Source organism: Protomyctophum bolini (genome assembly GCF_963924005.1).
Source record: "Protomyctophum bolini genome assembly, chromosome: 2".
NCBI lineage: Eukaryota > Metazoa > Chordata > Actinopteri > Myctophiformes > Myctophidae > Protomyctophum > Protomyctophum bolini.
Window position 1 is genome coordinate 11,334,887 of NC_137863.1, and position 19,063 is coordinate 11,353,949.

Genomic DNA, 19,063 nt, shown 5'->3' on the forward strand with positions numbered 1-19,063 from the left:
TTTCTGCTCTACAGGCTATTTATCAGAGAGGAAAGTCCATGTGTTTTGTTTGCTCAGCTCATGTCAATGGGAGCGCTGTGAGTTTAAAGAAGCAGAGAGCATGTTATTGTGTTTCTGTGTGTGTGTGTGTGTGTGTGTGTGTGTGTGTGTGTGTGTGTGAGTGCAGGCTTTACATCTGTCAAAAGCTTGTGTTGGTAGTGTCAGGGGAGTCTCGTCTGCGGAGCGGGTGCGGGTGGGGAAAGAGCCTTTGTTCCCTGCCTGTTAGCAACATGCTAATGTCTGTGAGGCATCATTAGAGGGGGGCTCAGCCCGCTTCTGTGCAGAGGGAGGTGTGTGTGTGTGTGTGTGTGTGTGTGTGTGGGGGGGTATGTACTTCATGGGGTCAGAAGGCCCTAGTCCCCTGGACACAATACAGAACAAATGCTGCCCCTGAGGCTTATCTGATAGAAAAACGTACTGAACCATGTACACCTTCATGATACACCACAGCTTTAAAGGAAGCAAAGAGCTTGGCACCGCCACATAAACTTTACCCAGTTCAACTTTCATCCTGTCAGGTTATTTTAGCTCTCAGGGCACTGAAAAGAGTAAAGGTGGCCGTGATCTGTGTTCATTCATCCATTTGTAACAATTAACACTGAGGATTTTACTGCGAAGGAAGAAGAGCGGGCCAGCAAGAAATGCAGAAAGAGTCAGCATGTTGTTTCCACCTCCCCTAACACTTACTGACTCCCTCCAGCACTGTCGCATGCTGAAATATTAATCATGTTTGACAGCTGCTTTTGCTATGAAAACAAACATAAAACAAGCTTTTTTGCCTGTTTTGTTTTCTTGACACATGCATGCCTTAGCTTGAACCAGCTCAGATTAAAACGTCAGGATTTGCCATTGAGACGGAAGTGCTCTAAGCATGTCAAATAGAAGAGTAATCTCAACAGACCTGCTGTGTATGTATGATTAAAAGTGCATGACATGGTGTACCGTAGAGGCTTCATGTCTTCATGGCTGGATGGCACAGGTCCATTATCTAAGTCTATAGAAGAGTGCAGCTCTTTCTGTTGTTCATCAAGCATGTCATGCTTACATTTAGAGCTGCGGGCTGCAGGTGGGAGTTCCATGGAATGAAACCTGTGGCCGTATGACCTCATGCATGTTTGCTTCTTTTCCCCCTGTGGTTCTAGTGTAGAGCCCTGAATGGAGAGTTTGTGGCAACTTATGGAAACTTTGTGGTGACTTTCTCTCCGGCACTGGGATGTTGTAATGCATTTCAATAGACTGTGGGACATTTCTGGATGACCAACTTTGCCAGCACTGGGATGTTGCAATACATTTTGAAGGGACATGGGAACTATTTATGGAGACCGACTTTGCCAACCAATAAGAGCAGCGTACTCTTGAAAACCGAAGGGACAATGGAGGCCCTGACACAGTTCATTACTTCCAGGAGTAGTATCAAACTCAGCTGCGGTGTGAAACCCAGGCCCACTTCTCTACCCAGCTGGGTGCCGAGTCTCTGCTGATGTTGGGCCGTTGTGCAACAGTCTATACACATGCGTGAGTCCGACGGTTACGACACATGCATGGCTGGTTAAAACTCACCCGTGGCTCCTGACATTCGTTGCAGGTTAAAACTCACCTGTGGCTTCTCTGTGAGGTTAGGGTTTGGGGGTAGGGTGTCGGACTAATACCGGTTGGACTCTTAGTGCGTTGGAACAAACACATGCACTCTAGTGTTGTACTATCTAGCGGTGAATGGTGATCTAGCGGGCACATCCCTGCATGGCTGCTCTTTGAGACCACTGTGCTCATCCATATATATGCATCCATATATATGCATATATATGCAGTCACCCATAGGTCACTGCATACTTACAAGACGAGATTGAGGACCTCTCTCATATGCACACAAAAGGCACACAGTCCTAGCATGGCAGAAATAATTTGCAGCATTAAGTGACCCGACAGAATACGTCCACTGAGGGTTAAGGAGTGATTTAACAGACATTACTCACACCAATTAGAGTGAATCAGTCAGGCAGCGCAGCCAAGGACAAGTGGATACCGGCGCTGTCAACACACGCATACACACTGAACATGAGGGGGGGAGGGGGTTATTGTTTTTGTGATTAAGTGCAATGGAAATACCTCATTTAGATCTCCTCCTGTCAATGCTATCTGCCTTTAGAGATACTGACACATCCCATGCACTGACTCCCTCATTTCCATATGCCAGTCATTCCAGGCGCACAGCCTACAAATGAGCCGTAGAAAGGAACGTCAACACCTGGTTCTCTTCAGGAGCGCTGGAGCTGCATGGCCGTCGGCTCTTCGCCTGCCAAGCCTTAAGCAACACCATCCAGCGCTTAGGGCCACAAAGGGACAGCGGAGCTGTGCAGGCGACACAGCCGCGCAAATAAGGGAGAGCACAAAAGGAATTCTATTTGTACGCCCATTGGAGGAGTCAAGCCCTGGAGAGCACCTGATTCATTTCTTCTTGAGGGCTATTAATCTTTTCAAGCACCAGAATCACTTTGCCTCTCAGGAAGGGGAGAGGAGATTGAGTTTTCTATTACAATCAACTACGAGGTCCTGTCCTCACTCTCTCTCCCTCCCTCCCCGTCTGTAGGGAGAGGGTGCCTTCCATTGGAAATGAAAACAAGGGAGCATAATATTAGCTGTAAAGAGATCATTCAGAAATTTCCATTCACTACCACGGGAATATGGGATACTTAATTGAATGCTGCCATGGTGCAAGGCAGCATTCATAGTAAAATGAATACCGGTACATTAATTTAAATGAATACATTTCACAGCTAAAATAGCTGATCTACAAGCTGGTAGAACTTTTCGCTATTGACCTACAGTGTTGTATTTATGGAAGAGTCTACCGATGACCTTCTCTGTGGTACAAGACAGGCCTACATCTCCTTGGCTCACATGCCCATTTAATCTCTGTGATGTCGAACTCTTTTGTCAGCTCATAATGGTGAAGTGCTCATGAGGGTGAGACAGATGGTGTTGTTAATCCCATTTTTCTCACACATTACACTTTTAAGCGCCGGTAGGCTAATTAAACAAGGCAAAGGCATTCTGAGGGCAGTTGGTGCAAATTATACCTGGGCCACATTACTGCAATTTCCAGACCTCCGAGGTTAAAAAGGCACACTCTCTACTAGAGTAGGAGTCTAGGAGAGCCAATTTATCAAATCCAAGTCAAAATAGTGCATACACATTCCATGAATTAATGCCTTGCAGAATTTATCAACCACATTCATTAGAATACAGTTGTAGTCTACTCTGTTGAAAAATGTCTCTCCACGAGAGTATTAATTGCAGAAGAAGAGACTGAAGTGCCAAGCTTGGCTGAGACTCCCTCGGCCGAGTGCCTTGACGGCTGAGCTAATGGGGGAATACGTAGGCCACTTTAAGATGAAAAACGGCATCGGAGCCCACTGTCACTTAATCAATGTGAAACTCGGCTGGGGAGAGAAAGCCATGCCTGCAGGGCCGACACAGTCCCTGGACTTGTGTCCCCCAGAATGAAAGGGAGTTTAAAATGGGTTCGACTCTGGTGTTGTAACTCATCTCAGTCACAGGCATGATGGCGCTCACTCTTGGGAGGCTGCCTCTGCTTGGGAGGCGCTTAACCGCGCCATCCATCTCATCTCGGCTACCACAATACCACAGAGACCACCTGGCTAAGAAGCCATCATCACCAGTGGCTCCGTCCTCGGCTCCCTTCATTCATTCACACAGGAGAGAAATCTCCTTGAAAAGATGCGGGGGGCTATATGCTGTGGCCACACATGATCAATCACTTCCCTCACCCACTTACACCTGAGTTATGAGCTTCCCAAGCCGCGATACCTTTTGTGCTTCTACGAAATGTAGGTCATTCGAGTCATTTGTTTTGCCCTCAATTACACCTAACCAGACCAATTTACCCCTCATTTTACTCTCAGGAAGGGAAACATGTGGTTTATGTTCGAAATGGGAAAATTTCCCTAACCAAAATGTAGTCAATTGCTAATACAAACATTACTGTAATGCGTTGTCTTCAGGACTGAGTGGCAGATAGCCTTTGCCTGCTCTCGACTGAACCCTGAGTCCCCCCCCCCCCCCCCCCCCCTCGGCCCTGGGGCGCTCTTATCTCAAACAAACGGCTCCCGTGCTGCAGCCCCAGCGCACAGCCCTCATCTATCTGCCTGACATGTGCTTCCTTGTTTGTTTTCTCTCGCCTGCTAGACACAGCTGATGATATTGAGCTGTGTCAACGGCGCGCCTCCATTCATGCCAGATGAATCAATCACTCCCGCGCGGCGCTCCGCTCACCCCTCTTTTTAGCGCCGGCACAGTCTCTTCTCTCTGCTTCAATCAATGGCGCTCGGTGAGTGCTTTGCCTATACAGTTTCCAGAAGGAAATGGATTTTGAAACGAAAGGCAATAGTGAAAACTGTGGGCATTAATGGAGAAACATTTTTTTTTTTTTTTTTTTTTTTTTTAATCGGCTATAATGTCTTGCCCAAATCAATTTTTATCAAATTAATCAATCAATTACTTCACTGTTGCACCCCTACAAATAAGTGCAGGAGGAAGTACAGTACATTAAAATTTAGTCATGACATAGATGTTTTAAATGCATATGGCACATTGTGTTACATTATATTAGCAAAGGCATGATACAGCTTGCTGATAAGACAATTTAAGTCCATTTTAATTGCTGTACAAAATAAACTTCCTTTATGTTAAAAATTCATTTCACAATTTAACTAAGCAGTATAGATGTGACATTGACAGAAACATAATTATGAAACTCATCAAAGAACCAACTTAGAGTAAAATATACACGCACAAAACATGACTCACCTTTATTCCTACTCTGTCTGCATCATCATCAGCACTGGGCTTACAGCCCAGTGTTCAACAAGCTGTCACATACACACCTGTCATAAGGTCCATTAGCCGATTATGTCATCCTCGTCAAGATCCCTCTCTGTTTTGACAACTAGCAAAGGGTTCCTGCGAGGACACAGCTCTAGGAACGTTCCAGCGCTGCTGGCGGCGGTGGCGGCGAGCTGTGAGCCGCTTCTCTCCGCCTCTGTTGCGCTCCCGTCGTCACCGGTATGTCCGGCACGAGGCTGAGCCTGGGAGATCCACAGCTCCTCCGCAACCTGCTCTCCCAGCTCCTGTATCAGGGGCTCGGGTTTCCTCCCTGCTGATAATGTTACAGTGGTCGGGGGTGGCTGCCGGGGGAGGGGAGTGGGGGAGGCGTGCAAGGGCCGGGGCTGGAGTGGAGGAGGGCTGGCCTTGGCTTTCTCTCCTCCTCTCCCTCCACCCCCTGCACCCCCTCCCTCGGCTGAGTGAGTGCAGCCTTGCCTGTCAGCCTCAGAGTCGTCGCTCTCTTCGGACGAGTCATTGCTGCTGCTGCTGGAGTCACTGTGGCTGCTGCAGTCACCGGCGAGGGTCTGAGGACCGCTGGATCTACTCCTCTGTTCTTCATCTTCCTCTTTCTCTTTCTCCACCATGGCTGCTGCTTGCTCCAGCTCGTCTAGCTCCAGACCCAAGTCTTTTTTACACCGGGAGATTTTCTGCAAAGGACCGGCCAGGGCTGTCACCTTTCTGGACCTGTGAGAGACAGTGTGTTGAAATTCTTTATTAGGGAATAACCCCTTGAGATGAACCGTCTCGTTCAAGGGGTTCCGCACAGGAGAGAGATAAAGTTGCGGGTAAAATGAACCTAACCACCCACCCTCCCATTTAAAGATATATTTTGTACAGCATGGATGAGAGAAATGGAAGAGATGTAATGTAGTACAACTTAATCAGCGTGGCTGCATGTGAGACAGTGGAGCCAATTGAACGACTGCATGCCGTGCTAAAGACATGGGATAACCATCTACAAATCTAATACCCATTACCCCAATCCCATTCTCATCTGAATGCTAAGTAGGCTGCCTTTTTCAGAGGCGTTTGGGAGGAAAAGCTCAATGAAATATGGAAATATAGATGTTTAATGATGTAGGGAGATGATGGGCTCAGCAGATAACTCCGGCATCACTCTCCTTCCCCCACTGCCGCTCTCACTGCGAGAGGTGATAAGAGACTGAGAGGATTACAGACGTGCAGGGCTCCATGCATGCGCACGAACAGCAGCCCTGAGAGGCTAAACTAAATTGGCTGCTGCTAGACCGAGCGCAGTATGGCTGGTGGATGCCGGCGGGCTCTGATGATTGCGGACGTCAAGAGTCTTTCATACTGTACATGATTGCCATTTTAATGATTGTCATAATGACATTTAAGGACCCAGTAGCTTCTTGAGTGGCCACCAAGTATCAGAAGCTCCTTTTCAGGGATATTTTCTTGGCAATCTGTGGATGCTGCACATCAGGGAAAAGCTGCACGCGCAATATGAATTTTAGACAGCCAAGTCTGGGATGATCTAGTGTTTTCAACATTTCTCTTGTCAGCTTCATCCAACAATCACGGCACAGTTGAGGAAAACAAGAATAAATCCTTGGGGATGAGAAGTCGAGACAACCTTGAATGGCCTACGGTGGTGTAAAATACATGACTGCAGTGCCGTCAATAAGTCTGGACCAAAAAACACCTAAAAGCAAACACCCTGAAGCTATATTCTCCCCTTCTACAAGATATCAAGATAGCATACACTCACAAAGCAGTTTATTAAAGAATGTGTCCTTTGCCGGGGCTTACGTTTTACAGAAGCAGAACTTGTTCTTTTATTTATTGCGTTTTATAAGGCGCCCCCTTCAAGTAAAATAAATATGGTTTACATTTAAAATAAGGGCCTTCCTTGCACAGTTCCTTGCAGTTGCTATCCGTCCTGGCAGGTGAAGTTAAGTTTAGCGAGCAGCCCAATTATCACCGGGGGAGCAGGCATTGCATGGCACAGCCCACATCCATCAATGTGTAAGGTGTGTGAGGACAGTCGAGGTAGCGTCGCCCTCCACCATTCACTTCCTTGCTACTAGAGGAGTGTTCCTGCCACTCTCGCTGGGCCAATTAACCCACCGCGCTGAGCACCACGATGGCTCCTTACCAATACCACACAGCCCTAACGAGCTCCCTCACTCTGGGGAGGAAAAAGCATTTAAAGGAGTTCGTAACGGAGAGGGGCTGTATGTTCATTTAAGACCTCAGGAGGGACTGTGTAAACAGATCGCATAGATTGTGCTGAATCCAAAGAACTCTCATTCTCTGGATAAGCTAGGGGGGAAAAGAAATGGAAAAGAAAACGAGAGGGTGGGGGGGATGGGCAGGTTCCCCGGGGGGAAAAGAAAAAGAAACAGGCACAACATGAACAATGACCCTGAATTCACTGTGAACTTCACTGTGAACAACCCAAGCTTGACATGGGACAATTTGGTGAAAAAAGGAGAACAAATAATAACCAAATAAAAAATAATGTAAGCTACGAAGACGTGATGAGAGAGAAACACAGAGTGTTTGTGTGTGTGTGTGTGTGTGTGTGTGTGTGTGTACAGTCCTGGCTATCTCTTTAAAGTTCCTGTGAGAACTTCCTGCAGTGGATCTGGGACCGTGGGGTGTCCTGCAGCACTGCCAGTTCAAAGACGGCACAATATTCTCTTCTCCCCCGTGGGAAGTCATTATTGAGTTAGCGCTGGAGAGGCGCGCTTGTTTTTTTCTCTCCCCTCCCTCACTCTGTGGTGGGAAAAGCAGCGCCTGCGGTGAATACAAAGGCTCCTTCGATGAGGGGGAGGGGGGGTGGGTGATGTTGTACACAATCCAGTCATTACCACACCACTGTTGTGGCTTGCCGTCATTAAACTGAGGAGTGGTGGCTTTTTCAAGGTTGGAAATCTTCTGCACGACAGAACGACGCCTCTGTCTGCCAGACAGAGTCCTTGAGAACAAGGAAGAGTGTGTGCGTGCGCGTGTGTGCGCGGCGCGTGTGTCTCCTGCCTGTGAAGAATCCAAGGTACAAAACATACTACAGTTTTCTTTCATCAGGCTTGTGTTCGATGAAAGAGTGACTCGTTCAACGTGTCTCTGTTCTTCAGGCGTCGCAGATAAAGCTCCTTTTCAGAAGTATAAATGTGAAATAAGAGCACAGCTACAGCATCATTCAATGGTGGATGAGCCACCGGGCAGGCACATGTGAGAATGTCAGCTTGACTGAATACCTAACTGGTCAAAAGGTGCTGGACTGCCGTTCTGATCCCAGACATGCGAAGCAGAGACGCATTCACTGACAGACAGACTATAGAAATCTTCATATAAATAAAAAATGCTGTATGTTTGGCACGATTGCTGGGGTTTGGCTCAAAGTCATAAATAATGTTGAAGAATCCCAGCCATAATTGATGATTAAAAAATCATTCAGTTTGGTTTGCGCTCACAAAGACCTGGAGGCAGAAATATTTCAGATTCCTGCTGGGCTTGGCTTAGACTTTCCAGACCTGAGAGGAGTCAAACAGTGGGATACAGGAGTACTGTATGTACCTAGTCTGCACTCGCAGCTAGGTTTAGCTTTCTACAAGATTGCTCTCGCTGTCTCCTCTCTTTGCTGTTGGTTTAAAACTTCAAAAAGCATCTTTTCTCTATTCATCATACTCAAAAAGTTGCAGTTTCTCTCGAAAACCATCTATAGTTTGAGTTTAGAAGGTACCCTTAACGCGTACGTCCGATTTATCGGCACTCGATCAGTGATTGGCCAAATTAGAAAAAAAATATCTGCTATTTCACGATTTCTTGTTTTAAAAGAGAGATAATGTGTGTGAGTGTTTGTGTACGAGATTTTTCTTTTTCATCCAAGGCTCTGCAAGTGCCAAATACAAGAAAGACGAGATTTTAGGTTTTCAGTGGTTTACGATATATGGCGCCCTTGCGCACCATGTGAGTCTCCATTTGACTGTTCGCTAAAAACACTCCACTCTCATTCTATAGGATTTTCAATGGAGAATGAAGGAATGGCACGGCCGGTTGACTCACGGAACACCAGGCGAATGGCACTCTAATTATCGGGGGATAAATCATAATAGTGGACATAAAATATTCTGTGACTACTTAAAAGGTAAGGACAAATAGAAAATCTGGCACTGGGTGAATTTAATAATCATTAAAAACTAATCCATTCAATTTATTTAAAAGAAATATAAAAAGAAAGAAGAAATCCAATCAATTCAGGGAGAAAACTTCAATCTTAATTTTTTTCTTTCAAATTATTTTAAAAGTAGAAATAGTAATGAGGAATAGCTCACAATACGCTATTTTTGTGCGACAAAAGTATTATCTTATATTAAAATGATATAAGATATAAGATATACACTATGACTAATAACCATAGAAGGAGTTCCCAATGCAGCTACGCCCAAATATGGAGTGTGCGGCTTAAGTGGTCATTCAGACTGACCGATTTGGTCAGTAGCCTACTATAGACGAATAACAGTTTAAGTCCACACTAATTATCCATAATGTATAAATGATGGATAACGGGTCAGGACAACTAGGCCTTTTTGTGGAAGGGTCAGAATAAAATATGGACTTAAACTATTCGTCTACAGTTTTTCACGTTAATTTGTTGATATACAATCGCTACGAAAATAATTGATAGTTGCAGCCCTAGTTTAATAAGGGGAAAACTTAATCAAACCACAAGTCTATGTAAAGACAGTGTCTTCATAATGGTTACAATAACACGGGTAAGACCATTCTAAGAAGTGTAGAGTAAACATTTTCTTTAAAAAAAAAAGAAAAAACTAATCCAGCATTAGCCCCCAAAACAATCATGAACGGACCACCCCTAGCTCCGGCCAGTCATAAGTAGTTCAAATAATCTCATATCCAAAACTAGCCATTGGCTCCAAAATACTGTATATCTTGGGGGGGGACATTGCTTCATTCATGCCTGCATCATTACTGTCCTACTTATGCAAACGGGGTGTGTAAGTGCGTGTGCAAGATGGTTGTGTGTGTAACCAGACAAAAGATGGCGAGACCTCATGCGGAGAGGAAATCTGTACTACTTATCCCTGTTAGCTGGGAGACACTCGTGTCTTTGTTCGGCCCAGCGGGGCTCTAGGATCTTCTGTCTCTGTGCTAGAGGCGCACACATCGGATAGACGCCGGTCTGCTATCTGAAACATCAAAGACTCTATAGGACACATGTCTGACAGATGTGATGCCGCCTAGTAGTCCGAGAAAGACCTTCTTCACGAACAGCGCCTGCTGCGCAGTCGAGGGACAACCATGGAAATAGCCCGTAATATTAATAATAGGATCTTTATTCTGGCTAGGTGACCCTGGGAAAGAAAATCAGGGTAGCGAGTGCCTAGTGCTGACCAGCCAGGCCAGGCAGAGGTCTATAAGTTAAAGTACATTCTACAGGCGTCTGTCTATCCATGGGGCTTAACTGACACACTGACCGCCCCTGGCTTGACCCCAGGACGATCTTCGTTGTTGGAGGATCAGCAGGTTCTTTCCTGTGGGGTAACCCCCCCTTACTCCCCTCCCCCTCTCTTTCTTTACTCAGTGCTGTGGACAACTCTCTCCTCTGGCCTTTGTCATACACAATACAGGAGATGAATGAGAGGAGGGGGTTTGAGAGAGAGAGAGAGAGAGAGAGAGAGAGAGAGAGAACCTGGGAGCTGTTTCAGACTCCCAAAAAGAAAGGTTTGCAAAGTGCGTGTTGTTTTCATTGGGCATTGACATTGTATATGACAAGACATTTGAATGTCTTTCTATACAACACTTCCATTGTTCAGGGCCTCTCATAGATTTTGTTTTTTGTGTGCAATCAAATCACCCCCCCCCAAAAAAAAACCCCAAACAAAAAACCGAAGCTGAATATTACGCTAAATGTTTTTATTTGGGCCAAGGTTGATTTTAACTATATGAGTATACTCAGATGCTTTGCCACCTTCCTGGTGTGTAAAGACCTTTATTTTAAATTGCCACATTCATGCATTTGCAGACGGCTCATGTATTTAGTGATCAGAAAAGAGTGAAAACTAAGAGCTAACAATGAAGTGTGCTCTGTCCACACCTACATGCTCCACCGTGGGAGTAAATAAACCCTAAGCAAACTGATCACATTACCATGGTGTTTTTGCTCTGGAATTTAATTGACCCAATTAAAGATTGTGGTAGAGAGTAAATGGAGGAGGCGTGAAGTTCAAGCTCCACCGATTCAGCTGCAGTGCAGTAATACAACAGCAGTATTATGGTGCTCTGTCGATGCTGGCCACCATGAATCTACACTGGCTTCTGTCCAGGCCATTTTGATAAAAAGGGAAGAGTGAGCGAGAGAGAAAATGAGGAAAGTGGATTTTTCTTTGCAGTCCAGCAACTCTGCGGGGGCTTTGGCAGCCGAAGACTGAAAAAGAAACTAATGGAGTAGAGAGGCTGCTGCTCCATTTGGAACAACAATTCGCTCTGCTATTCAGACATAATTAGGAACTGGAAGGGTGTGGGAGGTTAAAGTTGCCACAGTTTCCACAAAGGAAGTGTGTGAGGAATTTTGGAACGCTCTCCGGTGTAGTAAACAAATAAAGCGCTCGGTGTCACAGAGACAAGGTGAAATAGGAGTAATTTGATGCTCGATCGGACTCTTCGTTCCAGGGGCTGTGGGGTCAACTTTCTCGCTGTATAGGCTATGTGTGCCGAGTTAGAAGGGAAGCCTTCCCCCACGTTCTAAATCACAGTGAAGTCTTTATGAGGCCGTAAATCTGAGGCTGATGTCTCAGCAGTCAGAGGAACTTTAGGAGTAGAAATGCATGTGGGACAAGGAGGAGATGGCATAAATCAAAGCTCCCAGTCGGCAAACACTCATTAATCGGCGTGTCCATCATCTGCGACTGATCACGTCTTGCCTTGTCTGAGTATAGGGATGAGATACAGGACTGCGGTGGGGGTATAGATTACACCTCATCTTACCCAACCACACTACCAGAGACTACTCAGCTAAGGATGACAAATCCTGTGCGGGGCGGGGGACACGGGGACGGGACACACACACGACATCTCCCAGTGAGGGAAAGCAATGCTTAAACAATCTGTCATCAAACCTGTCAGACGCACAAAGGGAATGCCACAACAAACCACATACGTGCGATAGCGGACCGCATTCTTCTCAAGAGCTATTGGCTTCAAGTGAGTGTCTTTTGCAACTTCGCATTTTGACAAGTCTCTGCTATCATACATGCGATAGCCTACCTCTTCTCATACCATATCACGGTTTGAGAACAATGGAGCTGCCAGAGTAAGCATGGCATTTCTAATGTACAGTACAGTACAGTAGCTGAAAGAAGAGCTCATACTGTGACAGCTATGGTTGTGTCCCAGAAGTGCCCAGAAGGCTTTCAGAGGGATTCACTGACTCTGTGTAGTTTTTGTATTTTGCCTACTCAACAGCTGATATAACACATAGAGGGAAGAAGCAACAATGCCTTTTGGTTTGTTTATTGACTGGGGCGAGGAAAAAAATGTCTAAACAGTGAAAGGAAATGTAACAAATTCAATTACAGGTCACTGCTACGAGAGCGCAGGCTAATCCATTTAATGATTGATGTGGCGTGTGGTAGGAGTCAGCATGTTAGGTCAAGCTGACATTTAGCTCTACCCACAGCAGGGGAGGGGAGGGGATGGAGAAACACTCAACCTCAGGTGCCCTCCTCTGCCGTCTCATCTCCTAGACGGGGGCTGAGCCGAGAGAATGATTGAGCTTTTCAGTGGGCTGACAGCGATGCAGCAAGCCGACACAATCACACAGAGCAGAACAAAGAGGCTGCCTTGCCCATATACTTGCCCCTCTTCTATTCTGTCCACCTCTCCCTTCGTCTACTGTGGCAAAAGAGATAGACAGAAGGTCAGACCACTGAATCCGGTTTGAGACATTGATTTCTAAAAGTGTCCGACTCTAATGTCTGTAGCCTTTCTTGTTCAAGGTGGAATTCAGACTTTGCTGGAAAATTGTAGAAGTCAGAATGTGAGGGGTTTTGGGGGTGGGGGCCGTGAATCCCTGCAGACTTTTTTTTATCGTGCCTCCATCTGGGCGCTGGGCCTACAACATCAGGCACACATTTTTCAACTGGGATCTTTCCAAATGAGCACACCACTTGGCTGAACGCTGGCCAAGAGAAAAATACAGCTCATTACTGAGTAATGTGCTTGCAGGCTCACATTTGAGATGTGTAAGTAAATTGTAAAATATGCACTGGGGCAAAGTAGTAGAGCTGTGGACCCTTTATCATTTAGGAAGGAACTGAAAGGTACAGCGTGTAATGCCAGTAGAACACTGCACCCACACAAGGAGGCAAGAAGACACGCATAAGTGCACACAGCTGGATAAGCCTCATATGGTGTGAATGTGCTGGACTTCTGATGGAGACGGGTTCACCTAAGACTCTTTAAACACACTTTTGACACAAGGATAATGGATACCTGAGAGATTGCATCTCTCACCGGCTTGGCCATTCAATTGGCCCCGCTGTGACAAATGACTCCGTTAATCCTCTCCTACCCCAGAGCACTGATGCATCATTGGGACAGAGAGGCACTTCCCTTGGCCCTGGAGGTAATTCTCTGAGATGAAGGTCTCTGAGGTGTGTGTGTGTGTGTGTGTGTGTGCGCGTGCGTGTGTCACTGTATGAGTATATGTGGACATGTTGCGATATACATGTCTTTGCATGTTGAGTGTGTGTGTGTGTGTGTGTGTGTGTGTGTGTGTGTGTGTGTGTTTGTCTCTTTTTCTCTGTGTGTGTGTGTGTGTGTGTGTGTGTGTGTGTGTGTGTCTCTCTCTCTCTCTGTGTGTCTCTCTCTGTGTGTGTGTGTGTGTGTGTGTGTGTGTGTGTGTGTGTGTGTGTGTGTGTGTGTGTGTGTGTGTGAGAGAGAACTTACTTGACCCTCTGGATCCAGATGCAGTAGTCTGTAATGTAAAGGTCATTCAATATGTAGGCTGGATCATTCTCCCTAAAGATTTTGTGGATATCCAGGAGGCATTTCAGGATACAGGCTTTCCCTGGGCAGAGAAAAAGACATGGTAGACAAATGCAAAAACACTGTTATTCACACTGTGTTATTCCTTATTAGTAATGCCAATGCACTCCAGCGTGGCAGACTGTGTTCAGGCAGACAGTGTTTCTTAATGACTTGCAGTGTGCATTGTGCCATACATAAAAGCCAAGGTACAGGTACAAAGATAAAGAAGAAATCACAAGCTGGAGTGTTATTTGATCCGTACCACTTAATAATGAAAGCTTGTACAATTGTTCAATTGTGTACATTTCTTTTATCATTGAATCATGTGACCATATGTTCGAAGCCTGTCGATTCTGTATTTGTTATCCTTGAACAAGACTTCAATTCACTCCAGCGACAAAACTAGTTTCAACTCTAAAGAACTGCAGTCCATTTATTCTGAAAAACGACTTCTTGTCCAGACTACAAAAATAGCCTTACCACCAACACCACACTGTTCACGCCAATCAGGACTATAAATATAGCACTGGGAGATGACTGACACTAGACTGAGGGTCAGAGAGAACACTCTTCTCCACCAGAGACATTCCAGCCCAATCAAAACAAACAGCACACTTGCAGCGAGGAAAACCTTACACAAACATTTATGGTTCACATTCGAGCCACGGGGCAGTTGGAAGGGAACTGGAGTGCCTCCACCTGGATCCAGCTCTGAGAAGGACCATGAGCACTTTGAGCAGTGTGGAACGCATCTCTGCCGAGGTTTGATTTCCTCCTTTCAGGAAAGAATCGCCCCGTTTTATCACAGAGAATCTTTTCCTGATCATGTTTATTTATTTTAAGGACACAACTGCCGTGGCAAAGGAAACACTGCCGTGGCATTGCCGGAAAATGCACTAGCTCTTTCTGCTGGAGGGCTGGTGGCACCGGCACCACCTCTATAGGCAGCTTTACTGAGGTCAGGGTCCGTTTTACTGAGGTTAGGGTCCGTTTTACTGAGGTTAGGGTCCGTTTTACTGAGGTTAGGGTTAGGGTCCGTTGTACTGAGGTTAGGTTTAGGCAGCGAAGGCAAACAAAGCTATATAGGCAGCTGCCTATCCAGGCTATCCTCCATACATTGGGCTAGCAGATCACCAGTACTCTCCACCTCTGCGTCTTTCTTCAGTACATCTATGTAGGTATTAGATGTGGGATGCCGTCGTGATTGATGCCTGGGTGTTTTCTGGCTGAGAACTCCTGGTATCTAGGCAGTGACTGGAAAGCCTCATTCTCCTGTATGCTAGCATCTTTTTACTCACCCAATCCCCATATTGTTAGTAACGTGCCCACCCTGGTTGATGTTTAGTACTGCACATAGTTGCTAGCTACACTGGTGTAGCTAGCACCCATACATACACATTCAAGGTCGTAAGAACGGACTCAACAGGCGCTGTCTGAGAAGAATCTGTGCTAAATAGGTCGGGGCGAGGTTGGACTTCCACACACTTGTCATGACATTCAGAGGCTTGCGTTCCAGCAATTTACACACTTGCTCTGTCGAGTTGACACACAAGCCCAGTTATTTAAAGCCATTGACCTTTGACTGCAGATGGACTGGAAGGATGTTATACGAGGTGATAATCTCTGTTTTCTTGCCATTTAGCGCCAACCATGTCACCCTCTGTCTCCACTCTGGCCAACCTGCAGGTTGACGATGTGTCATCTGCATGGTCCAGGTCCGTTAGAGATCCAGAAGGGAGCCGTCTAGACCTCCTATAGGTGTAATAATGAGTTCTTGCTCCCTTCCAACAAGCACAGTCCACGACTATAATGATTTTCTCCCTTGCTCTGGGGAAAAAAATAAAATAAACATTACCTTACCCCAATTACCGGCTTCACATACACTGCCGGAGTGAGGTGTGCCCCTAGTGCCCCAAAACGATATGAAACAAAACAAATACCATAAATGAAATAACTACTGATAATAATATAATAAAAATAAAATAATGAAATGGCTTCTACAGTTGGTATGAAGTCAGTCACTGAAAACAATGGACCTTTTATACGAGAAGGAAGGTTACAAAATTCACAAGTTCAGGCATGGCACTCAGGGAAAACATGCTGAACGCTCAATTTTGTCAGATTAAAATCTTTTCTCGATGTAGGAACTTCTGTTAAGTTTACAGGAGCAGGAGAGAAGCTGTTCTCCTTTTCATCTCCTGTACAGAGAGTATGAGAGGGAGTGGCAGGAGGAGATCTAACAGTCTTATACTGTCTGTCACTGGGAGGGGAATTTGCCCAAAATCATCAAGACTGGCATGGTGTTGGGTATTGGCATAAGGTTTTCAAAAACCATCACCATAGTGGTCTGTTTGCAATAAATCCAATATTAGTAGTACATGGTTGAAACCCTAAATAATTGATAGAATAAAACATTTCAATGGGTTCTGTTACTGTTGTTTATAACATACTAAGAATTTTTGAAAATCTATGTTCTGGAAAGGCATCATTTTCATGATGGCGTCCACGATAGCTGCTGACAGCTTACTGGAATTGAATATGTAAAAGATCATAACAATTTATTATACACTTGGTGACAAGTTTTAGATTTTTAGCATGGTGTAACGTATAACAAGGTTTTCAAATACCATCCCAAAGAAGTTGACCACGTCTCCTAGTGGTCTGTTTGCAATGAATCCAGTATTAGATAGGTCAGAATATGGTTGAAACACCAAATAATTACTAGAAAAGATTTTTCAATGGATTCTGTTACTACTGGGCATGCTAAATAACATACAAAGAATTGAATGGAAATCTAACTTCTGGAAAGGCATGATTTTCAAGATGGCCCTCAGCTTATTTAAGGTTTTATTTTAAGCCATATACCCTATTGGCCTGAATATAAGACTATGTTTTTTTTTCCTCCAATGGAAATATCCTACAAAACGGGGTCGTATTATAATCAGGGACTAGATTAGTTGACATTCAGTGTTCTTTTTCCACAAATGAGTCTCGAAAGATGGGGATCGTCTTATAATCAGAGTCGTGTTATATTCGGCACAATACGGTACTACAAATATTGGATTCATTGCAAACAGACCACCAGGGGCACAAACTTGTTTGCGATGGTTTTTGAAAACCTTATGCCCTCCCAGCTGTGATGAAGGGTTGAATCAGTTCATATTGAACCGAACAGGCACAGAGAGGCCCATGCTGCATGCATATGTTCATAATAGTAGCATGAAATCATGTAACAGTGCTGCCACAGAGCTACCACTCACTGACTTCATATTCCAGTCAAGTCATTGCACATTTTCTAGAAGCTGTCAGCACTGCCTCACTGTCTCTGAAACATGCTGTACACACACAAACACCACACACTCTATTGCATCCATTCCTATGAAATTCTATAAATTCCCTGCAGAATGTTTGGCACACGAACAAATCCAAGTCTAAATAAGACTATGAAAACTGAGTTGGTGGTGAGTGAATGACAGCAGGAAGTGTGAGGTGTGTGTGTGCGTGTGTGGGGGGGGGGGGGGGACCTGCCACAGTGACTAACGGGTATGACAAAGAACGGTTCCCTGGCTAGTCCTTCAGGATATGACAGCAGCATGATAGCCCCCCCACCCACCCACCCACCAGATGCACTTCAGTGGTTCCTTAGTCACCTCGTAGCCCACGGTGAGGCTTTCTATCCTGCTACGTTCTCCATGCCCGAGGCCCCGTGGGTTAAAACCACTTAGCAGGCAGCTTGGGGGGAGGGGGGGGGGTGCTCCTTGAGAATACTCACCACGGTGCCAGAGGGTTGTTCAAATATTTACCCCCGGATAACATTTCCTCCAAGGCCTTAACCTGTACGCGGCCATTAATGGGTTTGTTTTCATAATACCTTGCATAATGTTTGCTTTTCACGGATGCTTAAATGAAATGCCTCAAATTGGAGTGCGCATTTCCATCCGCCTTTTATGCTGACAAATTAATTAGCGCGTGTGGCAACGCTGGGGAGGAAAAAGTGCATTCACTCACACACGAATGCCAAGCTGAATTACTGTAGTGGGAAAGCCCTGTTACTCACACTTCCACTAATGCCTGCAAATAATAAAGACGTTGCAGACAAGGTGCGGGGTATGGCACAAAACTGAGAAAAATCACCCCCTAATAAATTCACACAAATAAACAGTTGCCTCTCGCTGTTGTTTGTCTGCTTAGGCCTTGCCATCACCAGTTGGCTGGCCTTGTACAATCCAGAGCCAGGGTATGAGCTTTCCAGAGGCTTTGGACCAGTTTCCAGGCTTGGAAGGACTGGTGAGAATGTGAAAAGGCTCATTATCGTAGGTGAAGCGTGTTTTCTGTAAAGAGAATAAAAGGCGAGTGCTGAAAGTGGGATTGCATAGCAAGCAAGGAGGGTTCTCCTCAGCGCAGTGACTCTGCATGTCGTTTCTCCTGATCAACTCATCTTCCGACTTAATGAGGCGCGGAAATGCTAATCTGTGGTTTAAAAGGCTTTTAATTTGCCAGCGTTTACGAGCATTAAAATCATCACAAGCTGGATAATCTTAGCCCTCACACTATTCCTACTGTGTTTACACTGTCGTGTTTTATCTCCCTGCCTGGGGGCTTTTGATTTAAAGATTACTCCAGGATTTTAGATATCAAAGTCAACAGTCCGCTCTGAACTAATCTCACGTTTCTTTCGCCGAGGGGTGTGGGGCCAGGGAGGCAGGCAGGCCACCCTCTTCTTCTGTCTTTAGCTGGAGGAGTATTACTTTCAGACATGCCATAGTATGCATGAGAAGCACTCTTTGCCCAGACATTGGATTGCTGGCCTGAATACAATCTTATACCTTGGTGTTTGGGCTTTGTTAGGATTGCAATGCTCAGATTTATTTTATTAGTACAAAACTAGACAATGTTTAGATCCATGATGGATCTTCGTTGGGTATATTTAAAACAACTACCCAGCCATTCAATATGTAGACGACCATGTCACCTGATGTATAACTAGAAAAGGTGCCCCTCGGGGCACAGGTCTCCACCAGGCCAGGTCAGGTTGTGGCCTCCTGGTGGCACTATATAATAGGCCAATGTGAAAAGGGTGCCATTTCTTCTTACACCTTGGATG

General features: G+C 45.4%; 1 protein-coding gene across 1 annotated transcript in view; it reads right to left on the reverse strand.

Annotated features, from left to right (window-relative positions):
* Positions 1-4,493: 4,493 nt before the first annotated feature.
* The window catches only part of shq1 (SHQ1, H/ACA ribonucleoprotein assembly factor), a 37,952-nt gene continuing 23,382 nt past the window's right edge, over positions 4,494-19,063 (reverse strand). The window contains exons 11-12 of the mRNA XM_080774945.1: positions 13,879-13,999; positions 4,494-5,625 (exon numbers count right to left, since the gene is read on the reverse strand). Coding sequence (XP_080631071.1) covers positions 4,959-5,625; positions 13,879-13,999 — 788 coding nt within the window. The 3' untranslated portion in view covers positions 4,494-4,958. The remainder of the gene's footprint in view (positions 5,626-13,878; positions 14,000-19,063) is intronic.